This window comes from Geotrypetes seraphini, chromosome 9, assembly GCF_902459505.1.
Source record: "Geotrypetes seraphini chromosome 9, aGeoSer1.1, whole genome shotgun sequence".
Lineage (NCBI taxonomy): Eukaryota > Metazoa > Chordata > Amphibia > Gymnophiona > Dermophiidae > Geotrypetes > Geotrypetes seraphini.
Genome location: NC_047092.1, coordinates 183059634 through 183084160, shown reverse-complemented (window position 1 = coordinate 183084160; position 24527 = coordinate 183059634). Strand labels below are relative to the sequence as shown.

The window sequence follows — 24527 nt, the reverse complement described above, 5'->3', positions numbered from 1 at the left end:
ACCACCCCAGGTTTAAATGTGAGAACAGGAAGTTCCCCCATTCTCACATTTAAAGTTGCAGCAGTGCCCGTGGCCATGAAGAGAAGAGACCACGGTGGTGAGAGCAGGACATGCAATCACTGCTTTGAAAGTCCTTTTGGCAACCTTGAGTTCGGCCTCCCTGATTCATACTAACTAAGAATAGGATTACCAGATTTTACGTATGTAAAATCCAGACTCCTAGACCCGCCCCCCAGGCCCGCCAAGTTCTACCCATCCCCGCCCTGTTACACAAACACCGTGCCCTAGCCTCACCCCTAGCCCTGACCCCTCAGGCTGCTTGTCTCGGTCGGGAGGGCATCCGCGCATGTCCCTCCTGACGCGATTTTGCTTTGCAAAACCCGGAGAAACTGCTGGGTTTTGAAAAGCCATCCGGACACCCGGACATGCCCTCTAAAAAGAGGACACGGCAGGGTAAATCCAGATGTCGGGTAACCCTAGCTAAGAAGCAATATTACTGCAACTGTATTCAAAGTAGGATAAAAGGATATTAGGGCACACGGAGGCTGTATGACAAATGCCAGAAGTTAAGCTATGAGCAGGCGTGAAGTGTCATGGCCAAAACTGACCAACGGTTGCCTGGCCAGCGAGTTTTTTGCAGTACGAGCGTTCATTTTCTTCCTCGGTCAGGGGATGTACGATCAACATGTGTTTGCTTTAAAAATTTCTTCATATGAGGGTGGGGCTGAGGGGCCCAGAACACCGACGCGCATGGCAGGATACGCGCGTGCAAGCTTCAGGTTCTGAGGGTGAGGATGGTCTCCAGCATGAGAGCAGCGTGATGCTTCCGTCACTGAAAAAACAGTAAGAAAATTTAATCTCGGTACATTTAGGGGGCAAATTTTATAAATTGTACTCAAAAATGGCCGTCGGGAAAGATCGGCACTAAGGCCCAAATTCTCTAAATGGCGCCGTAAGTTAGTTGGCGGTAAGCCTAACTTAATCGTTTTAATTGGTGCGGTAATTGACCGCATGATTTAAAACCAAATAAAAAGTCAAAAAAAAGGACATTGTAATCACGTCTACAGAGGCGCCTAACAGCGTCTAAGGTCAAAGTAGGTGTGGTTTACGCTGGAAATGACCCTAGGCCAGGGGTGTCCAATGTCAGTCCTCGAGGGCCACAATCCGGTCGGGTTTTCAGGATTTCCCCAATGAATATGAATGAGATCTATGTGCATGCACTGCTTTCGATGCATATTCATTGGGGAAATCCTGAAAACCTGACCAGATTGCGGCCCTCAAGGAGGGACTTTGAGATCCCTGTTCTATAACTAACATAGTAAATGACGGCAGATAAAGACCTGAACACTCGCACCTCCCTTCCCCCCGTACTTTGTTAAATCTTTGCCAGCACGAACGACTTCTCTGGCCTGCTGCTCACACCAGCATTGGCTTTCCCTCTGATGTCACTTCCTGGCCCCACGACCCGGAAGTGATTTCAGAGGGGAGCCAGACCTGCACAAGCAGCAGGCCTGAGAAGTTGCTCATTCTGATGAAGATTTAAAGAGAAGGGAAGGGAGGGTGTGAGCGTGGCATGGGGGAGGGTCTGAGAGGTGTCGGTGCCCCCACCAAGACAGTGGCTGGGGTGATCTACTCTCCCCCCTCCCCTTTTTAATACGCCACTGATTGCAGCTGTTCAGTAGTATAGAAACTTCATGATCACACTGTGGGTGTCTCTGTGGACAGAATTTCATTACATTACATTTCATTTCTACACTGCAAAACCCCTCAGATCGATGTGGTTTACAAAAACAAGAAACTGAAGAGCCCCAGAGAGCTACAGAGTGACCATTATCGCTATTTCCTAAAAACCTCACAAATAAAGTTGATTGTAATAATTTTCTGAAATGTATATTCAAACGCGACAGCGCAAACCCAACTGGCAGCCTGATAGGCAGTCATCGTAAAAACGTCTTATAAACGCAACCTCGAACAGAAGGAAACACGAATGCAGAAGTAACTCGTACAGGACGATCTACTTTAAAGAAAGTGAATCGATCCTGTAAATGGGGGTTCAAACCCACACTGCCCCTTGTGACCCTGGGCAAGTCACTTAATCCCCCCATTGCCCCAGGTACATTAGATAGATTGTGAGCCTACCAGGACAGATAGGGAAAAATGCTTGAGTACCTGAATAAATTCATGTAAACTGTTCTGAGCTCCCCTGGTATAGAAAATTGAATAAATAAATAATAAAATAAAAAAATATAAAGCTTTGTAGCAAAGGGTCCAAAATTTAAACAATACTCAGGCCTCGATTGGAAGCCAGTGAAGCTCTTTAGAATATGGAGTGACATGATCAGACGTCTTCAGATCAAAATTCAAGCGAACTGCCCCATTCTGAATTTGATGAAATCTAACTACATTTGTACGTTGCCCAGCAACAGAACCAGAAAACCCAGATGTGCACTAACCGTAAACAGCATCCGAGTCATTAAGCACCACCACGGTAAGAGTGCGTCTTGAAGAACATTCGCTGCGTCTTAGGATCCAAAAGATCACGCAGCAGAGGACCACCAGCAGCAAGAGGAGAAGGCAAAACCTGGAAGAGAAGCAACGGGACCCTAAGACAAAGCACTGAAACCCTACCTAATAATAATAATAATAATTTTATTTCTTATATACCGCTATACCCTAAGTTCGAAGCGGTTTACAGTGAAAGTCGTGTCTAGAGAGAGTACAATGTTACCAGTAGGATACAGGATAATACAAAGAGAGCAGGTACTGGGTGAATACAATAAGGTAATAACAAGAAAGCAGTTACATGATGATTACAATAAGATACAGGGTACTGGGTGTTTACAATAAGGTACAAGATATTAACAGGAAAACAGTTACAGGATGTTTATGATAGGATACAGGGTGTTATAGTAAGTTAAAGGCTGGTACAGTATGAACAGTTACTAGAGATCAATGCTGTATACAGCTGGATATGTATAAAGTGTAAGAGAGGAGGACAGTACCTAGTGCCGATCAGTGTTATAAAGAAGCTCGGACTGTATTTCTTGAAAACAGACACCTTGAACTGTTTGACCAAGAAACTAAAAACAGTGTTCGACTTAGGTGTTTGGGTTTTTGTTTTTTTTTTTTAATATCTTTCTTCATTTTAAAGCTAAAAATAAGTGCAACATATTCTACAGACATTTTACACTTTAAAAGCACTTAAATTCTATCAAATTATATTTTATGACAAAATACATATATCATCCCCCCCCTTTCTACATATCCAACAATTGCACTCTAATTAAAAGTATCTCCCCACTCACCCTGGACGTGTCTGATCAAAGGGCAAAATCAACAATCACTCCTTACAGAATTCTGTCAAGGGCTCCCAAACATCCATAAATGTCCCATAATGGCCCTGTTGTATGGCCATCATATGCTCCATTTCAAAAATGTGGCATAGAGATTCCCACCAGAAAGTACAATTTAACCGATCCCAGTTTTTCCAATTCCTCAAAATCAGTTGTATGGCAACCCTTGTCATAATACAGAGAAATTTATGATTGTGGGCAGATATTTGGCTTTTGGCCCTCATTAACTCATTTGCCAAATAGCAAAGTATCGTCAATGCCACTGGATTTTCCAATAATTTATTCACTTGATCCCAAATGGATCTCCAAACTTTAAGTATCAACGGACAATAGAACAGTAAATGATCCAAAATCCCTACCTCGAGATGCCAGTGCCAGCATCTATTAGACTTAGAACTATCCAATTTCTGTAAATGAACAGGGGTCCAAAAAGCTCTGTGTAACAAGAAAAACCACGTTTGTCTCATAGATGCAGACGCCGTACATCTCATCCTCCAAGTCCAAATTCGTGGCCATTGAGATGCAGAAATCTGCTGCTTTATCTCAATACTCCAAATTCAGATATTAATTTATACCACTGAGCGGCCTGATGTCCCAGGAAATCTGTCTGGAAGCATAGGTGTTCTGTTGCACCCTCATCTCAAGGGAGACATCCTTCATTAGTGAAGAACATCTTCCCCATCTAAATTTCTTCCCTCAAAGTTAGACATCATAAATAAATCATTATTTCACTGACATTACCTTGTCATTAAAAAGGACAAATATAACCCACAGGTTCACTTTGCAGCCCAGAACATCTGGCATCGGAATTTCCAAGACCAACGAGGATGGCATCGAGCAACTGAAAGACACTGCTCTGAGGACAGGCCAGTTGTCTTGGGGGAACTTATTATTTGAGCAGAATGAAGGCCTGGCCTAAACATAATCATGGTCCTTTTCAAATTTATCCTGTCCCATCCAGCTGGGAGGTGGACTGTGTGTAATGTTAGCAGAACTTGGGCACCCCAGGCATATTATCAGCCATATAAGATCCCTAGCCTGCAACTCCTGCAAGATCTTGATCTTGATACAAAAATCCCATAAAATTAGAGGTCAAAATAGGTGCTGATGGGTTTTTTTTTTTAAATTTGTGTGGCTGTTTTGTGTTGACTACAGCTGCTCTTTACTGCGCCCCAAAAGCTGCAGCCCTAGGCAAATGCTGAGTCTTGTCCAAGGGTTGACCTGGCCCCATGTGTTATCCTGCTCTGGGAATGGGATATGCTCTGGAGCTCCTACAATTTTGCCAAAGACTGGCAGTATTATTTGGGCCAGTAATTAGCAATTATGGCTGGTTGTTCGTTTGAAACAATTTAGGAAAAGTCAACAATATTTCCCATATTGTTTTATGTTGTTAACCAATGAGAACGAGCAGAGCAGAACCCCCCCCCCCCAAAAAAAAAAAAAAAAAAAAACCCAAACAAAACCCTAAAACATGAGACTATGAACCCTCCGGGACAGACAGGGCAAAATGCTTGGGTTTCTGAATAAATTCATTTAGACCATTCTGAGTTCCCTTAGGGGAATGGTATTGAAAATTGAATAAATGAGATTTTGAGCATGTGCAGTCAATAGTGAAAGAAAATGATCTGATCTGGATTGTATCATTTCTAGTCTCTGTGTTCTGTGTAAAATGGACCTTCATTAGCAGATTCAGCGTTAAGGCTTTGTCAGGCCGACTTGCCATCTTGAAATTGTTTCTGGCTTGGGCCTGTAGCACAAAGAGTGGCTGACTCTGTGGCAGTTCACCAGCAGATGGCGCCATTATTCAGAAATATACCAGTAAGAAACACCTGCAGGAGAGATGTGGATTGCAAGAGGAATTAGATGTACACTGGGCGAGAAGGTATCTGTCATGGGAGGAGGCGTGGGGGGTAAAAGTTCACAGCTGAGCAAAATGGAAAGTGCACTAGCCAATTGAGAGACCAGTCCAGCCTGGGGTTAACATATTTAAAAAAAACAGAAAACCCTGGACACATGGCACTGCCCTGTTCTGCCTCCAGCCCTGCCTAGTTCCTCCTCTAGCCCCGCCCCCAGAAAGCCTCCTCTCTTTGCGAAGATCTCCAGCTGCGTCTGGAGGGCCTGAAGCATGTGCGGATGTGGGCGACATCATCCGCACATGCTCAGAGGTCCTCCAGATGCAGCTGGAGCTTGTAGGGGCTTTCAAAAACCCAGACAAATGCCGGGTTATGGACAGTCCTCTAAAAATGCATGTCGTTACAAAAGTTTCTTAGATAGGACCTTAGCATTCCAAACAGGATTCGTGAATTCATATCGAAATCTTCTTGTTTCTCCATTTCTTACTTACTATCAATTTTGAAAACATCTTAAAAGCCACTTATTTAAACAATATAATATACATTATTGATTTTCATATTATTATGTAGTTATAATGTACTTTTAATCTTTTTACCCATACTTATTTTAGTTTATATTGTATTTTTTTGTTATTCATTAGTTTTAATGCTTGTATTAGTTACTTAGAATTTTATTATATATGATATTATTATATTGTATGCTGAGCACCTATTGTGTAAACCGCTATGAACTGCTGGTTAGGCGGTATAGAAAAATAAAATGATTATTATTCCAGGCCTACATTTCAGCTGCCTATTTTTGCCTGATTCGCAGCTGGGTAGCCACGTTAGCCCGCTAACGCCACTTCTGGCATTGGCCACACCTTCTTTGGCATTCTGCTGCCTAGCTGCGATTCCAGTGGCCATTTGAACCACCTTTGGTTTAGGCATCGGTTGGCACTTCAACCCTGTCATTTCTGACTGCATTTTTCAAGTACTTAGGCATGGGCAGGGCACCTACCAATGCCTACATTTAGACACTAGTTACAGAATTTCCCCCCAAGTGTCTACCTCATTAGGGGTACAAGTGGGCCTGGATGGGTCCTGCCCGCCCAGTCGTGGCTTAGGCCCACCTAGTCTCTCTTGGAATGATGAGCTACAATGCTGATCCCACTAGTGCTCTGCCTCCTTGTAGCCCAGTGTTCCACCTCCAAGGAAGGGCGAGTCACCACCCATTGCAGCCCCAGCTCTGGAGGTGGGGCGCAGGCAGGACCCACCCAAAATGCCTAATGTCACAACCAAGAACATAGACAAAATCTGAGCCCAGCTGATTATTCTAAGGTGTCTTCTGTCCATGATTAATATTCATGAGATATATTTGCATGCATGTCTCTCCACTGTGGTTGTCCTGGCAGCACACTGGCCTGGGTACACCTGAGGACCGGATTGATTACTACTGACACGTTTCAAGATTATATTAGAGATGCGTACCAGTGTCGATAGATTGAATCTGTCCATGGAAGTTGGCCGCTTCATTCATTAATCTGTGTTTGGTTCTCTGCTTACTTTCAGCTATTTTTTATTGAAAATTGTAAAACTGACAAATGGTTACTGAACATTTTCACTTTTTGCATAAACACAGACCGGAATTAATGTCATGTCTCAGCAGAACAGAATCCAATTTTGACTGGATGCCCTTAATACTCACCACACATTCCAGCTGCTGACGGGTTGTGCACTATACATCAGAGACCTGAAAATTAAGGATAAAAGCTTTATCAGTGCGCTGAAGGAAAGATTTGCATTGAAAAACTGAAGGTGAATGCAAATAGGATCACTCACAGGTCACTGTTTTCACATTGCACGTCTGAGTGAGGAAATGAGGGGGCAGAAGGAAAACATGCCTAGCATTCGGTAGTGCAGCTGGTTTTAAGAAAGGTTTGGACAAGTTCCTGGAGGAAAAGTCCATAGTCTGTTATTGAGGAAGACATGGGGGAAGCCACTGCTTGCCCTGGATTGGTAGCATGGAATGTTGCTACTCTTTGGGGGTTCCGGAATATTGTTACTCTCCGAGGAATTCTAATGGAATGTTGCACTCTTTGGGGTTCCAGAATATTGCTTACTCTGAGATAATGGAATGTTGTTACCCTCTGGGGATTCCGCATGGAATGTTGCCACTCTTTGAGATTCTAGAATGTTGCTACTCTTTGGGGATTCCACATGGAATGTTGCACTCTTTGGGGTTCCGGAATCTTGCTTACTCTGAGATAATGGAATGTTGCATTCTTTGGGGTTCCGGAATCTTGCTTACTCTGAAATAATGGAATGTTGCTACTCTATGGGGATTCCACATGGAATGTTGCCACTCTTTGAGATTCTAGAATGTTGCTACTCTTTGGGGATTCCACATGGAATGTTGCACTCTTTGGGGTTCCGGAATCTTGCTTACTGTGAGATAATGGAATGTTGCTACTCTTTGGGTTTTGGCCAGGTACTAGTGACCTGGATTGGCCACCGTGAGAACAGGCTACTGGGCTTGATGGACCATTGGTCTGACCCAGTAAGGCTATTCTTAGGTTCTGATGCCTGCCCATAAAGTCTAATCTCTTTTTCTTTAGATCCAGGGATGACTCAACCTATGGACCAGGTGAGACCCTGACCCAGGGTGCCAAAATCCTAGCCCAGTTTACTTTCAAACTTCTAGATGCCAGATTGGGATTTTGGCACCCTTTATCATCAGAGCCCTCATAAGAACAGTCTTACTGGGTCTAGCCCAGTATCCCGTCTTCAAGGTGGCCAATACAGGTCACAAGTACCCAGCAAAAACCCAAACTGTAGCAGCATTCCATGCAGAATCCCAAAGAATAATAACATTCCGGAATCCCAAGAGCATTCCCAGAAATTAGGTGCATTGTTATGGAATACTTGAATTTGTCATTGCCTTCTGTGCATTTACTTAAGTTAGGCCCCATTTTACTAAACCGCGCTAGTGTTTTTTAGCGCTGGGAGCTGCGCTGAATGCTGCGCGCTACTCCTGATGCTCATATAGTTCCAATAAGCATCGGGAGCAGCGCAAGGCATTCAGTGCGGCTCCCTGTGCTAAAAACCGCTATCGTGATTTAATAAAAGGGGTCCTTAACGTCTAATCGTAATTCTGCGCTATTTTGCTTCTGTCCTGTTTTTATGGAACTCCATTCCATTTGAAATTTGTTCTGAATTATCTTATCATAAATTCAGAGTTCTTTTAAAAACTTATCTTTTTAATTTAGCATTTACTTTTGCAGCCACTATTAAACATTTTTTTAAATCCTTTTCTTTCTTTTAATGAAATGGCGTTCTTTTACTTTCGTTGTTTTTATGTAAACTGCATTGATGTCAAAACAAAATGCGGTCTACAAATACCAAATAAACACAAACATTTGCATGCACATTGGCCTTATATGAAAATATAACCTTAGCCGTGGTCATGCGAGATTTCTACATAGGGTACCATTTTGACTGTGGTACTGGAAGGACCAGAAACAATTGGCCATCGCTCCTGGCCAGCCCCACTTGATCCCGTCTGGACCCCACCAAAGGACTATCTGGACCACCAATAAATTTTGAGGTAGCCACTAGTGGGGGTCAGGGGGGCCCTATATGTGGGGATTGGGGCCAAGGGGTCCATACATGGAGGGACTGGGGGCCAGGAGGCAAGGAATTCATCACTGGGCCATAGCATTGCATTATCCGATGCTCCTGGAACACAGGAATAATGTTGCAAGGGGCTTACAGGTAGCATCATTGCTAGAAGATGAGATTCCGCAAACTGCGCTACTGGGATGCCCATGGGACATCAAGGTTCAATGAAGGGCAAACCTTTACTGCTTCTTGATGAATTCCCCACCCCGCCCCCTTTAATCTTTTCCAGTTTTTAGTGCCAGACCTTTATTCTGAGCTTTCTTGCAGTAGAACCATCAATGTATTAATAGTTTTCTTATGTTTTGCTTACTATTTGATGTTTTGAACTGTTATATTGTATTTTCAAGTATTATCCTGTATCATCCCATTGTCGTCTTTTGTAGAATTATTATAGTTATGATTTTTGTTAGATAAAATGCACATCCAGGGAGGGGGGAGGGGGGAGGATTATAAGGTCTTTTAATTGATTATTTATACAGATGATAATAGGAGAGAAGGGTGGTATTTTTGATTAATCTTATAATAATAATAATAATAATAACTTTTATTTTATATACCGCCATACCCAGAGAGTTCTAGGCGGTTCACATCAGTTAAACAAAGTTACAAATGAAGAAGTCGTGGAAGTTAGGAAGTCAGTTAAACAGAATTAGCTGACCGGAAGTCATTTAAACAGAAGTTACAAACAATGAAGTCATTGGGGTTTGGGGAGTACAGTAAGGAGGAGTAGGTAGGGGTTCCAGTACAAGGTGGGAGGGAGGGAGGTGGTGGAGAGTGTTAAGGGTTCTTTCTGTTCACGGAATAGGTGTGTTTTGAGTTGTTTTCTGAAGGCGAGGTAGGTGAGGCCTCGAGTATAATTCGAGCTAACCAAGGGTTAAGTTTGGCTGCCTGGAAGGAGAAAGTTTTGTCTAGGAACCTTTTGAAGTGACATGATTTTAGTGCATAGAGGGGATCCCCGCGTCCACAATTGGGAAAGATCCAGTGTCATTTACACGGAATAGTGCATAGAAGCGATCCCCGCACCCATAATTGGGAAAGATCCAGTGCCATTTACACGGAATAGTGCATAGAAGTGATCCCTGCGCCCACAATTGGGAAAGATCCAGTGTCTTTTACACGGAATAGTGCATAGAGGCGATCCCTGCGTCCACAATTGGGAAAGATCCAGTGTCATTTACACGGAATAGTGCATAGAAGCGATCCCCGCACCCATAACTGGGAACTGGTATTTAAGCCAGTTGAAACTTGGTGTAAATGCCGACACCCAGCTCTTAACAATAATTATTTCTCAGCCTACATTATCGCTTTAATTCAAAACTTCAATAATGCTCCCCAATTCAGCCATGACAAACCCATATACACAAATACAAAATCTTATTAAAAGTTTTTTAAAAATATGTATAACTTATGTTTAAAATATGTATAATAGAACTCTGAACATATGATACATTTTATAATTACTTTAATGATAAAGATTAGGGGGGAGGGTAATGTTCTATATGAATATTGTAAAATTATAAGTGATGTCTAAAGTGTTACATGTATAATTATGTTGTTTCCACTTATTGAAAGTGTTTTAAAATGAATAAAGATTATTTAAAAAAAGTCTTATCCTGTAACACAGATTTAGGGCTCCTTTTACTAAGGTGTTCTAGGGCTTTAACGTGTGGAATACCACACGCTACATTGCCGCATGCGTTAGACCGTAATGCCAGCATTGAGCTGGCGTTAATTCTAGAAGCGTAACGCAGGGTAATTTCCCGCGTGGGCTAAAAACGCTAGCGCACCTTAGTAAAAGCAGCCCTTACTGTTCAAAGATGCAAGCTGAAACTGAAATGATATCAATGGATTAAGGACAGCAAATCATGCTAATATTATGCATTATGGGAGATCCGTCTTTTCAAAAATGACAAGGAAGCTGCAATGTTCTTTATAAAGTCTGTGGTTTTTCCTGTCTGAAAGTATGCATGTACAGAAAACCCCCCATCTCTGCATAAAATATACACTATAAGAAAATCATTTCTCTTGTTTCTTTCAGTTTTGTGCTGCTTATTTGCAAAAATCTGCACATGGTACCAAATAATGCATGTTCAGCCCCATTTTAGAAGTCATTATTGAGACGTGCAAATCAGGACCACGGTTCCCTCTAAGCCAGGGGTCTCAAAGTCCCTCCTTGAGGGCCGTATTCCAGTTGGGTTTTCAGGATTTCCCCAATGAATATGCATGAGATCTATGTGCATGCACTGCTTTCAATGCATATTCATTGGGGAAATCCTGAAAACCCGACTGGATTGTGGCCCTCAAGGAGGGACTTTGAGATCCCTGCTCTAAGCTCAGTGGAAGTCCTCCACCTATAGCCCTGTCAGTGGGGTGGGGGCTGGGCCCTGGTGGGAATCCGATAGTATGGAGCTTGGATTTTTGGATATGGAGATGGCGGCATTTTGACCGCAAAGAATCTGAGGTGTTATCCAAGTGTTTGGAATTTTGCGCATCTGCTCTCCTTGCTACGTGCTGACTGGCAAGTGGACGACCTATCCAAAGATCAGTTTATTTTGTTTATATTTAATATACGGATTTTGGTTGCATGACGTTTACATATGATTTTTGATTGATGACGTAAAAATAAGAATGGAGTTTTTCTGATCAAGGATAACAACGTAACAAAATTTCTTATATACCGCAGCTACCTTGCGGTTCTGTACGGTTAACAAAAATTAAAATACAAGTATACACGGTATAAACACGATTAATTAATTAAAATATTTACCAAATAAAACAGTCTTCATAAATTTTCTAAATGCCAAATAAGAAGTAGAGATAGAAAAAGATACCTACTAAAGATACCTAAAATAAAAAATTGTATCTTCACTGGAAAATGTCCAGTCAAATCTTTTGTAATCCGCCTTGAACTGCAAGGTATAGGCGGAATAGAAATCCATAATGTAATGTAATGTAATTTGTTTATCCCATAATGCTGCCTGATTCGCTAAGATCTTGCTAAGGAAGCGTTTATACACACATCCTTTTACAGAAGGAAAATGAAAGAGCCGATGTTTTCTACAGGCAAATATAAAATGATCCATGAGATAACTAGGTAATAACCCACTGAGAGCCGAACTTAAAAATCACTCTTGCCTCTATCGGCAACCAGTGCTGGGTCACGTGCTTCCTGCTTCAAAATTTCTTTTGGAGTTAGGTTCGTCCTCTGGATATCAATGCTAACATATTATTGGTAACACTGAGGTCTTTTCTCCATCGACTTTGCATGTTGGTTGATAGTCCCTGTATCAGTACTTTTGGGGTCTTGAATGATTTTTGCATTCAACTTGTGTGGATTTTTTATTTTTTTTGTTAATTTGGCTATTTCACTATTACATTTTCAATAGCAAAGGACAGGAAAGCTCTGCAGGACTCCAGGGAATCTGCCTATCTCTTTGGAGGGTGTCAGATCAAAACAACTGAGCGCAATGCGGAGGCACGCGCTGAAGAAAATGACTGTTTTAAACGGCTCTGATGGGGGTGTGGGGGGGGAACCCCACCCACTTTACTTTATACAGATCGCGCTGCGTTGTGGGGGCGTTGTGGGGGGTTTGGGGGTGGTAACCCTCCACATTTTACTGAAAACTTCACTTTTTTCTTAAAAACAGGGAAACAAGTTAAGTTTCCAGTATAATGAGAGCGGTTACAACCCCCCAAACCCCCCACAACGCTGCCACGATCTGTATTAAGTAAAGTGGGGGGGAGGTTCCCCAACTAAACCCCCCGCCGGAGCCCCTAAAAACACTCTTTTTCTTCGGTGCACGCTTCCGTCTTGCGCTCAGTTGTCGGCGCACGCCTTTGTCTTCGGCGGTTTTGTCTATGAACCCTCTGGAGATTGAAAACATAATATTGAAACACCACCCCCTACTGGCAGCAATGCCTTAGGAGGACTCCTGCTTAGCATAGTGAGAACAATGATCAGGACGTCTCAAGTCTCACAAGCATTTTACAACTGAATCTGCTGATGCAAAGGCTGTTCTAAATGACAGGAGACATGGATGTTTGCGCACTGGATGCATGCAGCGTAAACATCTATTTTAGGAAAAAATGTTGAAAATATCAACAGTTTGAAAACTTAAATGTGAAATATCAACTTGGATTGTGCTGGCACAAAAACAGGTTTATGTTAGCTAGTTTAGAAGTACAAACTTGGTTGATAATCAAAATGATTTAAGCGGCAAGAAACAGTCATTGGCTGGTTAAATTGTGTGCTCTTGTGCAAACCAAGCATGCACGAGGAGTTCCTGTGTCGGCAGAAGGAACTTTCTGTACTGCAGCTGTGCAAGGAGAAGGGGGATCAGCTCACAAATGAATTTCTTCGGTATCCTGCCAGCCAGGAGCGAAACGTTTGGAGAGGACCCGAGCCCATAGTTGTGTAGGGGAGGGGGTGGTTTGGAGGCTCAGCTCCCCCTCCCCAGCTATGCCACTGATGTGTAAAATGAGAATTTATTTAAAAATTTATATACCGTATAAAAACTATGAGGTTTACAAAATTACAGGCATACATATTAAAAATACTAAAACATGTTTCAACAGAATAAACACAATAAAAACATTAGCTAACAGGATCATTATTAAAACTTTCTTTCAAATTCATCCAATAAGATGGAAAGACAAAATCCCATAAAAACGTTTACAGGATGGGATTTTTTAATTTTTATTTATTCATTCAATTTTCTATACTCTTCTCCCAGGGGAGCTCAAAACATGAATTTATTCAGGTACTTGAGCATTTTTCTCTGTCTGTCCTGGTGGGCTCCCAATCTATTAAGTGACTTGCCCAGGGTCACAAGGAGCAGCGGGGGTTTGAACCCACAACCTCTGGGTGCTGAGGCCGTAGCTTTAACCACTGCACCACTCTAGAAATCAAAATGTATTAGAAGTGAGCCCAGTATAGGACAATCAAGCCATTGTGACATCACTGATGAGGTTGGCTCTTATTGGTGGAATGAGGCATTGTGACATCACAGTATCAGCTCTGGTTGCAAGAAACTTTTCATACTATGTATTCAATTTTCTTTACTGTTCTCCCAGGGGGCTCAGAACAGTTTATATGAATTTATTCAGGTACTCAAGCATTTTTCCCTGTCTGTCCCGTGGGCCCACAATCTATTTAATGTAGCTGGGGCAATGGGGGGATTAAGTGACTTTCTCAGGGTCACAAGAAGCAGTGTGGGTTTGAACCCACAACCTCAGGTTGCCTAGGCTGCAGCTCCAACTACGGTGCTGCATTCTCAGACTAAAGTATGGTAAAAGATATCAAGATAAACATTTACAAAGATGGCAAAAAGATAGCTAACAAAGCACGGTAAAACATAATAAAAGATGATATGGTGAGACGTGGCATAGCGAGTGAATTTTATGACTGTTAATTTTATTGTAAACCATCCAGCACAATTGGCATTGACGGCATATTAAAACTGTTTTATCTATCAACTCCATTTTCATGAAGAGATTCACCCAAAGCAGTTTACAATACATCGAATAGGAAGCAGGTGCTCTTAAGTTATCTTCCCTGTGACTCCTGGGGTCAATGGAGGGTTATGTCGCTTGCCCAGAGTCACAAGGAGTAGGCCGGGATTGAACTCACAACCTCAGGGGACTGAGGCAACAGCTCTAACCACTTGACCCCTCCACTCCTTTTTATATCATCACAATCATCATCATTACAAACATAGGGGTCCTTTTACTAAGGCGCGCTAATCGAGTTAGCGCGCGCTTAATGCTAATGCGTCCACAAAATATAATGGGCGTGTTAGAATTTAGCCTGCATTAATCATTAGCATGTGCTAAATCAATTAGCGCACGCTAAATCAGCGAACGCTAAATCGGCTAGCGCGCCATAGTAAAACAGGGGGATAATAAGAGGTTAGGTCTGAAAAGCTGGGTAAAAAAGCAAGTTAAAGAACGTAGTCTCCGTCAAGGGCTCTACACTTACCCCCTGTTTTACTAAGGTGCAATAAATGAATTAGCGCGCACTAAACACTAACGCATTTATGTTAGTCTATGGACGCGTTTGCATTTAGCACGCGCTAATCGATTAGCGCACCTCAGTAAAAGAGGGGGATAATAAGAGGTTAGGTCTAAAAAGTTGGGTAAAAAAGCAAGTTAAAAAACGTAGTCTTCGTCAAGGGCTCTACACTTACCCCCCTGTTTTACTAAGGTGCGCTAATTGAATTAGCGCACGCTAAACACTAACGAGGCCATAGACTAACATGCATGTGTTAGCGTTTAGCGTGCGCTAAATCAATTAGTGTGCATGAATCGATTAAGCATGCACTAAACACTAATGCATGCATGTTAGTCTATGGACACGTTAGCGTTTAGCGCGCGCTAATCTGTTAGCGCACCTTAGTAAAAGAGGGGGATAAAAAGAGGTTAGGTCTGAAAAGTTGGGTAAAAAAGCAAGTTAAAGAACGTAGTCTTCGTCAATGGCTCTACACTTACCCCCTGTTTTACTAAGGTGCGCTAATTGAATTAGCGCGCGCTAAACACTAACGCGGCTATAGACTAACATGCATGCATTAGCGTTTAGCGTGTGCTAAATAAATTAGCGTGCACTAATCGATTTAGCGTGCACTAAACACTAACATGTTCATGTTAGTCTATGGACACGTTTGTGTTTAGCACGCGCTAATCGGTTAGCGCACCTTAGTAAAAGAGTCCAGTGAGTTTTCAGGGTTTTTTTTGTGAGCTATTTTCCCTCTGATAAGAAAGAAACTGGAAATTCGCTGGACTAAGGGCTCCTTTTACGAAGCCGCGTTAGTGGTTTTAGCGCACGCATCTTTTTTTGCGCGCGCTAAACCCACACTACATGGCTAGAACTAACGCCAGCTCAATGCTGCCGTTAGCGTCTAGCGCGGCCGGCAGTTTAGCACGCGCTATTACACGTGTTAAACCGCTAACGCGGCTTCATAAAAGGAGCCCTAAGTGTAGAGCCCTCGATGGAGACCATCCCCCCTCTTTTTTTAGCGCCAGCCATGGTGGCAACAGCTCCGATGCTCATATAGGAATTCTTTGAGCGTGGGAGCTGTTACTGCAGCAGCTGGCACTATAAAAAGCTCTATGGTTTTATAAAATTGGGTGGTGGGACGGGTATATGTTGTTTAACTTGATTTTTTTACCAAATTTTTCAAACCACACTTGTAGATGGGAACCTGAAAGGGAAAAGTAAGTGAAAGAGAAAAATCCAAACCAGGAGAATGCTCCTGTTCCAGAAGCCTACTGCCAGACAATCCAAAGCGTTAACACAGAAGTCATCTCATGTGTGTGCCCTGCACAGCCTCATCTACAGCTCAGGAGCGTAATTTTAAGTGACACGGAGAGAAGACGGGGGAAAACGGAGTTGAAAGAATGTCCAGAAGATATTTACATTCTGTTAAATGTGTCCATGATTATGGAATACTAATTCTTCTTACTTACGTATTCTCAAGGTATTCTCCTTCACTGCAATTTATGTTACTGATAGGATGACTTTTTAGCAGGTGTGTGAGTGGTTCACGTTTTTCAGAGCAAGAAACCGACCCATCTGTCGCAGAACCCTCTCTGTCACGATGATTGTCTTTTCGCTGTCGTGTCAACACAGATTTTCCTTTTAACGTGCGTCTGAAGTTTAAGGAAAACGGAGCACTGACACGGTGACTGGAATAAGGAGTGCTCAAACGCAGCTGGAGTGATTATTCCTGGTATTATTAGCATGTTTTTATGGATTTTCAAAAACATTTTGCCAGGATTGCTGACTGTCCAGGGGCTACTGTCACTAGGCATGTCGGATGCTCACCCACCTACCCGCTCCAATGGGAAATGTAGAGGGGCAATTTTCGATATGACATCTATATCTGAGAGACGTTGTGTGGAAGAGCCACAAAATTCTAGTGGGGAGCATGACCGTTTTCAAAACAGGAAAACATCCATTTAGGGGGGGGTTCAAAAACGGCAATTTCTCAGATGTGTTTGTGCAGAGTGCATCTATCTTTTTGAACCATTTTTTGGGATGTAGGAGGGCCCAGTATTTGTAGTAGACATCCCAACAGAGCAGCGTGGCCCCCTAGGGGCACTGCAGTGAACTTCACATAAAAGTCCCAGGTACACATCTCACCATAGTTTCATTATATTGTATAATGAGCCTTCCAAAACCCACCCAAAACCAACTGGACCCAATTGTACACCACACCAATAGCCCTTATACCTGCAGGTACCACCTGTACCGTAGGTATGTACAGTGGGATTTGGGTGGATTTTGGAAGACTCACATATTCCTTCTGAGTCTCCATCTCTATAGTTCATTACACTGCTCTCTAAGGAGTAACCACTGGGGAAACGTGAGGAGTCATGCCTTCATCCTTCCAGTGGTCATCTCATCAGTTTGGGCACTTATTTCTTGTTAAAATAGGTCTGTCCCCCAAACATCCAAATTGTGCCCTGGGCTTTTTCTAAAATGTTCGATTATTGCAGAAAAACATTCAAATCTTAAACTCACCTTAATTCTGCCCAAACCGCACCTTTTACACCCCCCCCCCCTTGAGATTTCGATGTAGGCTAGATGCACTTCTCTTTACGAGAAGCTTGGAGCGATATGGGGACCAAAACTATGCCAGGGTACACCTGGCGGGGCCTCCGCGTGTGCGGATCGCCGGACTTGATGGACCTAGGGTCTGTTCCGGAGATGGCGCTTCTTATGTTCTTATGCAGACGAATAGCCTGGAAATCCATCAACAAAATGGGTTTTGAAAAGAGCAAATTGGAAGGGTTTGGTGAGAAAAATGTCCATCCGTCCTTTCATGCCACTTTTTAGATGTTTTTGCTTTTTGAAAAATATGCCCCTTAGTCACTAGAAATATACTGTCCGATATTCAAAATGATTGAGCCAGCTGCTTGGTCGAGGCTAGCCAACAATATGCAATGGCACTTAAGTGACGGAACATTCTAGGGATGGCGTGAGCACTTTGGCAATTAAATACTGATATTCAACCCTTAAGCAGCCAGGTTAGCATAAATGAGCCATCATAAATATTTGCTGTATTTTAATGCGTAACCCATGGTTGCTTAAGTCTTGAATCTCAACTCAAACGGTTATGTGTTAGCCAGCATAAAAATAACTAGATATTCCAAGCCGGAAGTCTGCAATATGCTCACCGCCGATGACTGAATATTGAATTCTTTGAAACTCATTAGAAAGATCAAAACCTTTAAAATATGTTTGCCCGAAGGTGAAAAGAAGATCTCCTACAGGGAACTGTTTGCAACGGAAAAGCTCATAGTAACAACCCAGATAAACTTGGTTTATTATGAGTCACACATCTGATCGCAGCCGCTGCGAATGAAAACCCGCCCATCTCTTTCATATCCCTTCTCTGTATTTTTACAATTTATGGGGGGGGGGGTTCTTTATATTTCTTTATTAATTTTACAATTTTGACAATCACAATCAAAACACAAGAAAAAATATCATGAAAAAGAAAATATCACTAAATCCAAATAATTCAAGGTAAAGTTAGTCCACTATCAAATAGAGACGGAGCTGAAATTGCTGAAATTTAACATACAAATTATATAACCAGGAAAACCAAAAGGAGGCTCAACTGCCGTTGAATATTTTCTCATCTAAACGGATTAAAAGAATCAGAGTAAGCAATTACTTACTATCCTGAGATGCAATAAATTTAGATAACTGCTGCGGTTCGTAGAAAACGTTCTGTTCTCTTTATATACCTTGGGGGTACCTCCAAACAAGGGTCGCCCCCAACTGAACCACCCTAGGTCTCAATATAAGAAACTGTTTTCTTCTCTTCTGTGTCGGACGTGAAACATCTGGGTGCATTCTTATGATATTGGACCATCTTTATATTTGAAGAACAATTTTAACAACCATTCCCTATCTGAATCAATAGCAAACTGTACCAATAAAGTGGCTGATACTTGAGTCTCAGTTTCCGACCTCTCCAGGAAATTAGATAAATCCAAACTATCTGCAGATAAATTCTGCTAATTGGGATTTTGAGACCTAGATCTCACAGGTAAGTAATATGTTTTAGAGAGAGGTGGATAGGAGGACTCAGGTACTTTCAAAACTTCACTTAAGTAGCGCTTAAATATATCTATTGCCGATATGGGAAATCATTTTGGAAACTTAATAATCCTCAAATTGCATCTCCTAACAATTTATGCTCAAAGCTGTAACCAATATAAGCGACAGCATAGGGCATAACAATGGCCTTTGCACTGGATATCTCCTCTGTCCAAAGAGAGTCCATTATCACATCATCTACCTAGGCATCCCACAAAAAACAATAAAAAAACTAAGATTAATACAAAACACCGCCGTTCGCCTAATTTTCGGACTTAGAAAAAACGACCACATCAGCCCCTACTACAAAAAGCTGCACTGGCTTCCAATAGAAGCGCGAATTCTATTCAAATTCGCTTGCACCTGTTTCAAACAAGCCTGGGGACTAGCACCTTCATACCTACAAACTCACTTCACCCTACACAACCCCACAAGAACGACCAGAAACAAATACATCTTTGCATACCCAAAGACTACAGGCTGCAGATACAAATCCTTCTTGGACAGAACCTTTAAGTTCCAAGCGAACAGACAGCAAACCTGGCTGAAAAACCACATAAACGAACCAAATATGACTTATAATACATTCCGCAAATCGATCAAAACCACCCTATTCGCTAAATTCATTGACTAAAATGGTCCCCTCCCCCACTAAGACCCCCCCTCATGGATGTTCTAAATCTTTCAGACACTCATTACCCTTAGATCTCCAATTAATATGTAAGTTTACCATTTAGACTATTGTACGGCATCTAGACTCTTTGTTCGGTACTGTATTTAAACTTATTGTATAGTATTGTATTTAGACTTACTGTATTGTATTATATGTGGACTTATTGTATTGTATTAGCATTGTACTGTACTAAGACCTTTGTTATTCGCTGAATGTCCAGCCTTCTTACATTGTAAACCGCCTAGAAGTCGCCTGACTATGGCGGTATAGAAAAATAAAGTTATTATTATTATTATTATTATTAAGACCACAGGGCATCTTTAGTGGGACACTTGATCAGTGGCAGTATGTAGGATCCTCAACAGAGACTCCAAAGTGCCAAAACTAAATGCCGCTAAGTTTATTTTGCAAATTCATTCCGTTTGGGAGCTTTAACTTGATGCATATTAAAGACAAGGCAGTTTAGGACACAAGTTATCAACATGGGCTACTATTATTACTACTATTTATTGCTGAAAGGCATATGTAGCGCTGTACATTTTGACGTTTAATAGACAGTCCCTGCTCGGAAGGGCTTACAATCCAATTCGGACAGACAGACATGACATATAGGGTTAAAGATGCAGAACCCAAGGTGAGAGGAGTCGAAAGCACTCTCAGAGAGGTGGGCTGACATTTATAGACGGTCCCTTCTCAGAAGAGCTTACAATTTAACTTGGACAGACATGACATATAGGGTTGGGGATGCAGAACCCAAGGTGAGAGGAGTTAGGAATCGAAAGCACTCTCAAAGAGGCGGGCTGACATTTATAGTCGGTCCCTGCTCAGAAGAGCTTGCAATCTAAATTGGAAAGACAGACATGACATGTAGGGTTGGGGATGCAGAACCCAAGGTGAGAGGAGTTAGAAGTCGAAAGCACTCTCAAAGAGGTGGGCTGACATTTATAGACAGTCCCTGCTCAGAAGAGCTTACAATCTAACTTGGACAGACAGACATGACATATAGGGTTGGGGATGCAGAACCCAAGGTGAGAGGAGTTAGGAGTCGAAAGCACTCTCAAAGAGGTGGGCTGATATTTATAGACAGTCCCTGCTCAGAAGAGCTTACAATCTAACTTGGACAGACAGACATGACATATAGGGTTGGGGATGCAGAACCCAAGGTGAGAGGAGTTAGGAATCGAAAGCACTCTCAAAGAGGCGGGCTGACATTTATAGACGGTCCCTGCTCAGAAGAGCTTACAATCTAACTTGGACAGACAGACATGACATACAGGGTTAGGGATGCAGAACCCAAGGTGAGAGGAGTTGAAAGCACTCTCAAAGAGGTGGACTTTTAACTGGGCCATGAACACTGCCAAAGATGGAGCCCGCCGTAGGGATTTGGGCAGCTTATTCCAAGCGTATGGCGCAGCAAGGCAAAAGGGACGGAGTCTGGAGTTGGCAGTTGAAGAGAAGGGCACAAATAGGAGGGGCTTACCCGCTGAGCGGAGCTCATGGGGTGGGGGGGAAATCATAGGGGGAGAAAAGTGAAGAGAGATAGTGGGGGGCAGGTGCGTGAATGCATTTGTAGGTCAGTAAGAGGAGATTGAATTGTATTTGGAAACGGAAGGGAAACCAACGAAGTGACTTTAGCAGAGGAGTAACGTTAAGTATAGCAGCTCCCATTACGATGTGTTATTTTACCACAAGCCATGCGTAAAGTGGGTCCTTTGCTACAAAAGCGTGACTTGTGGTGAAATAGCACATCTTAATGGGAGCCCACGTTGATAACTTCCCCCCTGGTTGTCTAGTGAGGCAATTCGGATCCTGTCCTATGCATTAGTTTTCAAGGATTGCACAACACTTGAACTAAGTTTAGTTGTATTTGAAATTATTAGAGCTGATTATATTTTAATTGTATTTGTTCTTAACATGTAATTTCAGCATTTTAATGTGTTCATTGGTTGCAAACAGCCTAGAATTGTACTTAGAGCCGTCTTATAAATTGCTAGGTAGACAAAAAAAAAAAATAAGTGCAAGAAGTCCCCAGGTTAAGAAAAAGGTTAACATTTTTAAACTTCTTCTTAAGTGGGATTTGTATGTAACTCAGAACTTGCAAATTTTAAGATTCTGGCTGCTTACCTCTGCTCCCATCTGACAAAAGGGCCGACTGTCCCTAGTCCAGTGTTCCCTGTAAGGTACAGCACGCACAACCACACACTGCTCTTAATGTGGCCGTGCATCATCCCTGAATCTGGTGCAGGAGTCTAGGCCACTAGAAATGCTGCTCAGTGAACTCAAATGAAGCTGCAACAGTGTTTTTAAGTACGAGTCGTACGTAAGTCTGGGGGCGTCTGTAACTCGGGGACTGCCTGTACCAACTTCTCCGAGTTGGAGACCACTGTGCTGCCCCTGGAAGCCAAAACGTGTTGGTGCTGAAAAAAACACCCCACTTGAATGGCAGCTGGGATCCCAGAATTGCCAGATAACACACCCCCTGAATACCAGGGAGCTCTTCCACTGAAAATGGTCATTCGGTCAGGGATTTCACTGCAGCAAAGAGTAGCAGGACATCCACCGCAATCAGAAAATTTTGCAAGGAGGCAGTGAAATGCAACGAAACAAACAGAGACCACACTTTCTTCTGAGTTGTGAAGTGCCAGCAAAATTTAAAATCACAGCAAGCCTCGGCCAATAAATAATTCTCACAGTGACAAAACAGAAGTGATTCGCTAAATACAACCCCTGGTGTATTGAAGCAACCAAGCAGAAGAAAGTGTAGGGAAAATTCTGGCACCAATAAGAAACCTTTTACCTGAAATAAAGCAAAGGAGAAAACTCCAGTGTGAGAAGTCGTGAGAGGGAGAACTCAGCCAGCAGATCCTCTCATTCCGAGCACAGAAAGTCCTTTGCGAGAGTTTCCTTGCCGTAGGTGGAGACGTTTCCAGGGCTCTGGAATGGCTCTGTTTCTCTGTAAATTATACTCAAATCATGGAATACATTAATGACTGAGAAATTACACACAGGAGTGAACACAGGTTTGTGAGCTCTTAGAACAGAAATGAATAAGGTCAAAATGCAAATGTTCATCCTACAGGAGACAGACCAGTGTCACAAACACTCGGGTGCTTCAACCTTTCCCCTTTCTTCAGACTTCTTGCTCTGAATTTAAAACAGAATTTCCTCCTGTGGGTTTTCCAATGAAGTTCATGGCCAGGATACAGTCTTTTATTTGCATGTAAAGGCTGACCTTCCTACAAGGCAGGGGAATGAACCCATGGCTCATTAGCAGAATTGGTGGTCATTGCAATGCTGGGTGGGAGGGGAAGGTGCTAGGGTTAAGAATTTAGTACCTCAGCTTGGTTCCTGACTCAGCGAGCAACGGCCAGGAATACCACAGAGACAGTGACACAATCCCAGGGGGAGGACATCTTGGCCACTCTACAACCGTGACACTCACCCCCACCCCCATTTTATAAAACTGGAGTGCGGCTTTGAGCGCTGGCCGCGACGGTAACAGCCTTAAAAATGGCCGCCGATCACATGTCAATCACACAACTGCGCCATTTGTAGAATCAGGGCTACCTCAAACATAGGGGCCGGAAATGTAGGCCACGGCTTTGAAGGCGCCTATCTACGGAGATGCCTAAGAATGCCTACGTTTGTTTCTTTGACCTTAGGCGTTCTAAGGCGCCTCTGTAGACGTGATAAAGGTTGTTAGAGGCACCTACATTTTTAAAAATTATTTTTAAAATCTTTTTTAATGGCTTTGCCAATTAAGACCCCCTTTTATGAAGCCACGTTAGGCTTTTTTATCGCCGCCTGTTGGCGGTATTAGCTCCAAATCTCAAAGGAATTCTATGAGCTTTTACCACTACAGTCAGCGATAAAAAAGCCTAATGTGGCTACATAAAAGGGGAGGTAAGTCAGGTGCTTAACTTGACACCGTTTATAGAATATGCCCCTAAGGCTTGACTTAAACATTGAGTGGAAGTAGGCCAAAAAATCCAAAGTCAGGTATATTTATTTATTTTAATTTATAATTTGGTAATCACAGTATCCTAGTGGATCATAAAAGTAACATATGAAATATAAAAACTTCTCAACAGCTCTCGTGTTGCTCGCCTTCCCGTCTCTACTGAATACCACTGTTATCTTGAAATTAAAGATTAGCCTTGTCCCTACTTGCCTTGTCAATGTTTCTTCAATTGCTCCTCTGCTATTGATGGTGGGCGGGGGCAGGGGAAGGATTTGGGTTTTAGCTTATACTTTATTTCAGTTGTGACTTGCCCCAAATCACAAAAGCACCACTGGGACAGGTCAAGACAGGAGCATTGTTTTCCATGAAATGCCCAGGGGAATTCTGGGAAGTATGTTCTATTAGTCCCATATAGCTGAGCCTTATTCACAATCCCATCACAATGGGATCGGATTTAGGGCCACTACCAGCCCTTCTCATGGAACCTGGGAGTCAGTAGGAGAACTTATCTCTGAGGACATTTTTAGTTGTCTGTTGTGACATCACCTGTCAGATACATAAGACAAATTATCCTTCTTTCTCAATTTTCACTTTGAGGGATAACAGAGTCCGTACCTCTGATTTCCATCACCAGAATCATCTGCATTCCCATTGACACCACTGACTTCCAGTACTTCATTCTAATGGGGAAAATTTCTGAATGGATTTAGGAGATTTATCTGGTGGTCAATGCTCCACCCATGGAAGCAGAAACCCCGTGAATAGAAAGGGTCTGTATGTCAGATGAAATTATATCCATACTAAGCTAAAGAGACCTTTTACTAATCTGTGTTAACTGCTAATATGTACTTAACGCAGCAAAAAATAGCTTAAGTCGGGGTACGCTAAAGTGTTCCACGTATTTTTTGGCAAGGTAATAATT

The 24527-nt window shown here is 42.5% G+C and overlaps 2 protein-coding genes across 3 annotated transcripts in view; one reads left to right on the top strand and one right to left on the bottom strand.

Moving 5' to 3' along the window:
* The window catches only part of IL1RAP (interleukin 1 receptor accessory protein), a 236369-nt gene that overhangs the window by 7545 nt on the left and 204297 nt on the right, over window positions 1-24527 (top strand). The gene's annotated exons all lie outside the window — the stretch shown is intronic.
* On the bottom strand, window positions 268-22819 carry LOC117366944 (transmembrane protein 207-like). 2 transcript variants are annotated; one of them, XR_004540668.1, is made up of 4 exons: window positions 22442-22819; window positions 6894-6938; window positions 2454-2581; window positions 268-832 (listed from the first exon to the last, which is right to left on the bottom strand). XR_004540668.1 is itself a non-coding variant. In XM_033959019.1 (4 exons), exons 1-4 carry the CDS (start codon window positions 21870-21872, stop codon window positions 681-683), a joined length of 429 nt encoding a protein of 142 aa, XP_033814910.1. In that variant the 5' UTR covers window positions 21873-21878; the 3' UTR covers window positions 268-680. The 2 variants fall into 2 exon arrangements, 1 of the variants encoding a protein (XP_033814910.1); XM_033959019.1 differs by lacking the exon at window positions 22442-22819 and adding an exon at window positions 21769-21878.

Excerpts from the sequence above, each read along its gene's own strand:
- LOC117366944 (XM_033959019.1), bottom strand. The coding sequence starts at position 21,872 with ATGATGCACGGCCACATTAAGAGCAGTGTGTGGTTGTGCGTGCTGTAC. Across the intron at positions 6,939-21,768 it reads TTTGTCAGATGGGAGCAGAG|GTCTCTGATGTATAGTGCAC; the intron begins GTAAGCAGCCAG and ends CTTAATTTTCAG. Across the intron at positions 2,582-6,893 it reads GTCAGCAGCTGGAATGTGTG|GTTTTGCCTTCTCCTCTTGC; the intron begins GTGAGTATTAAG and ends CTTCTCTTCCAG.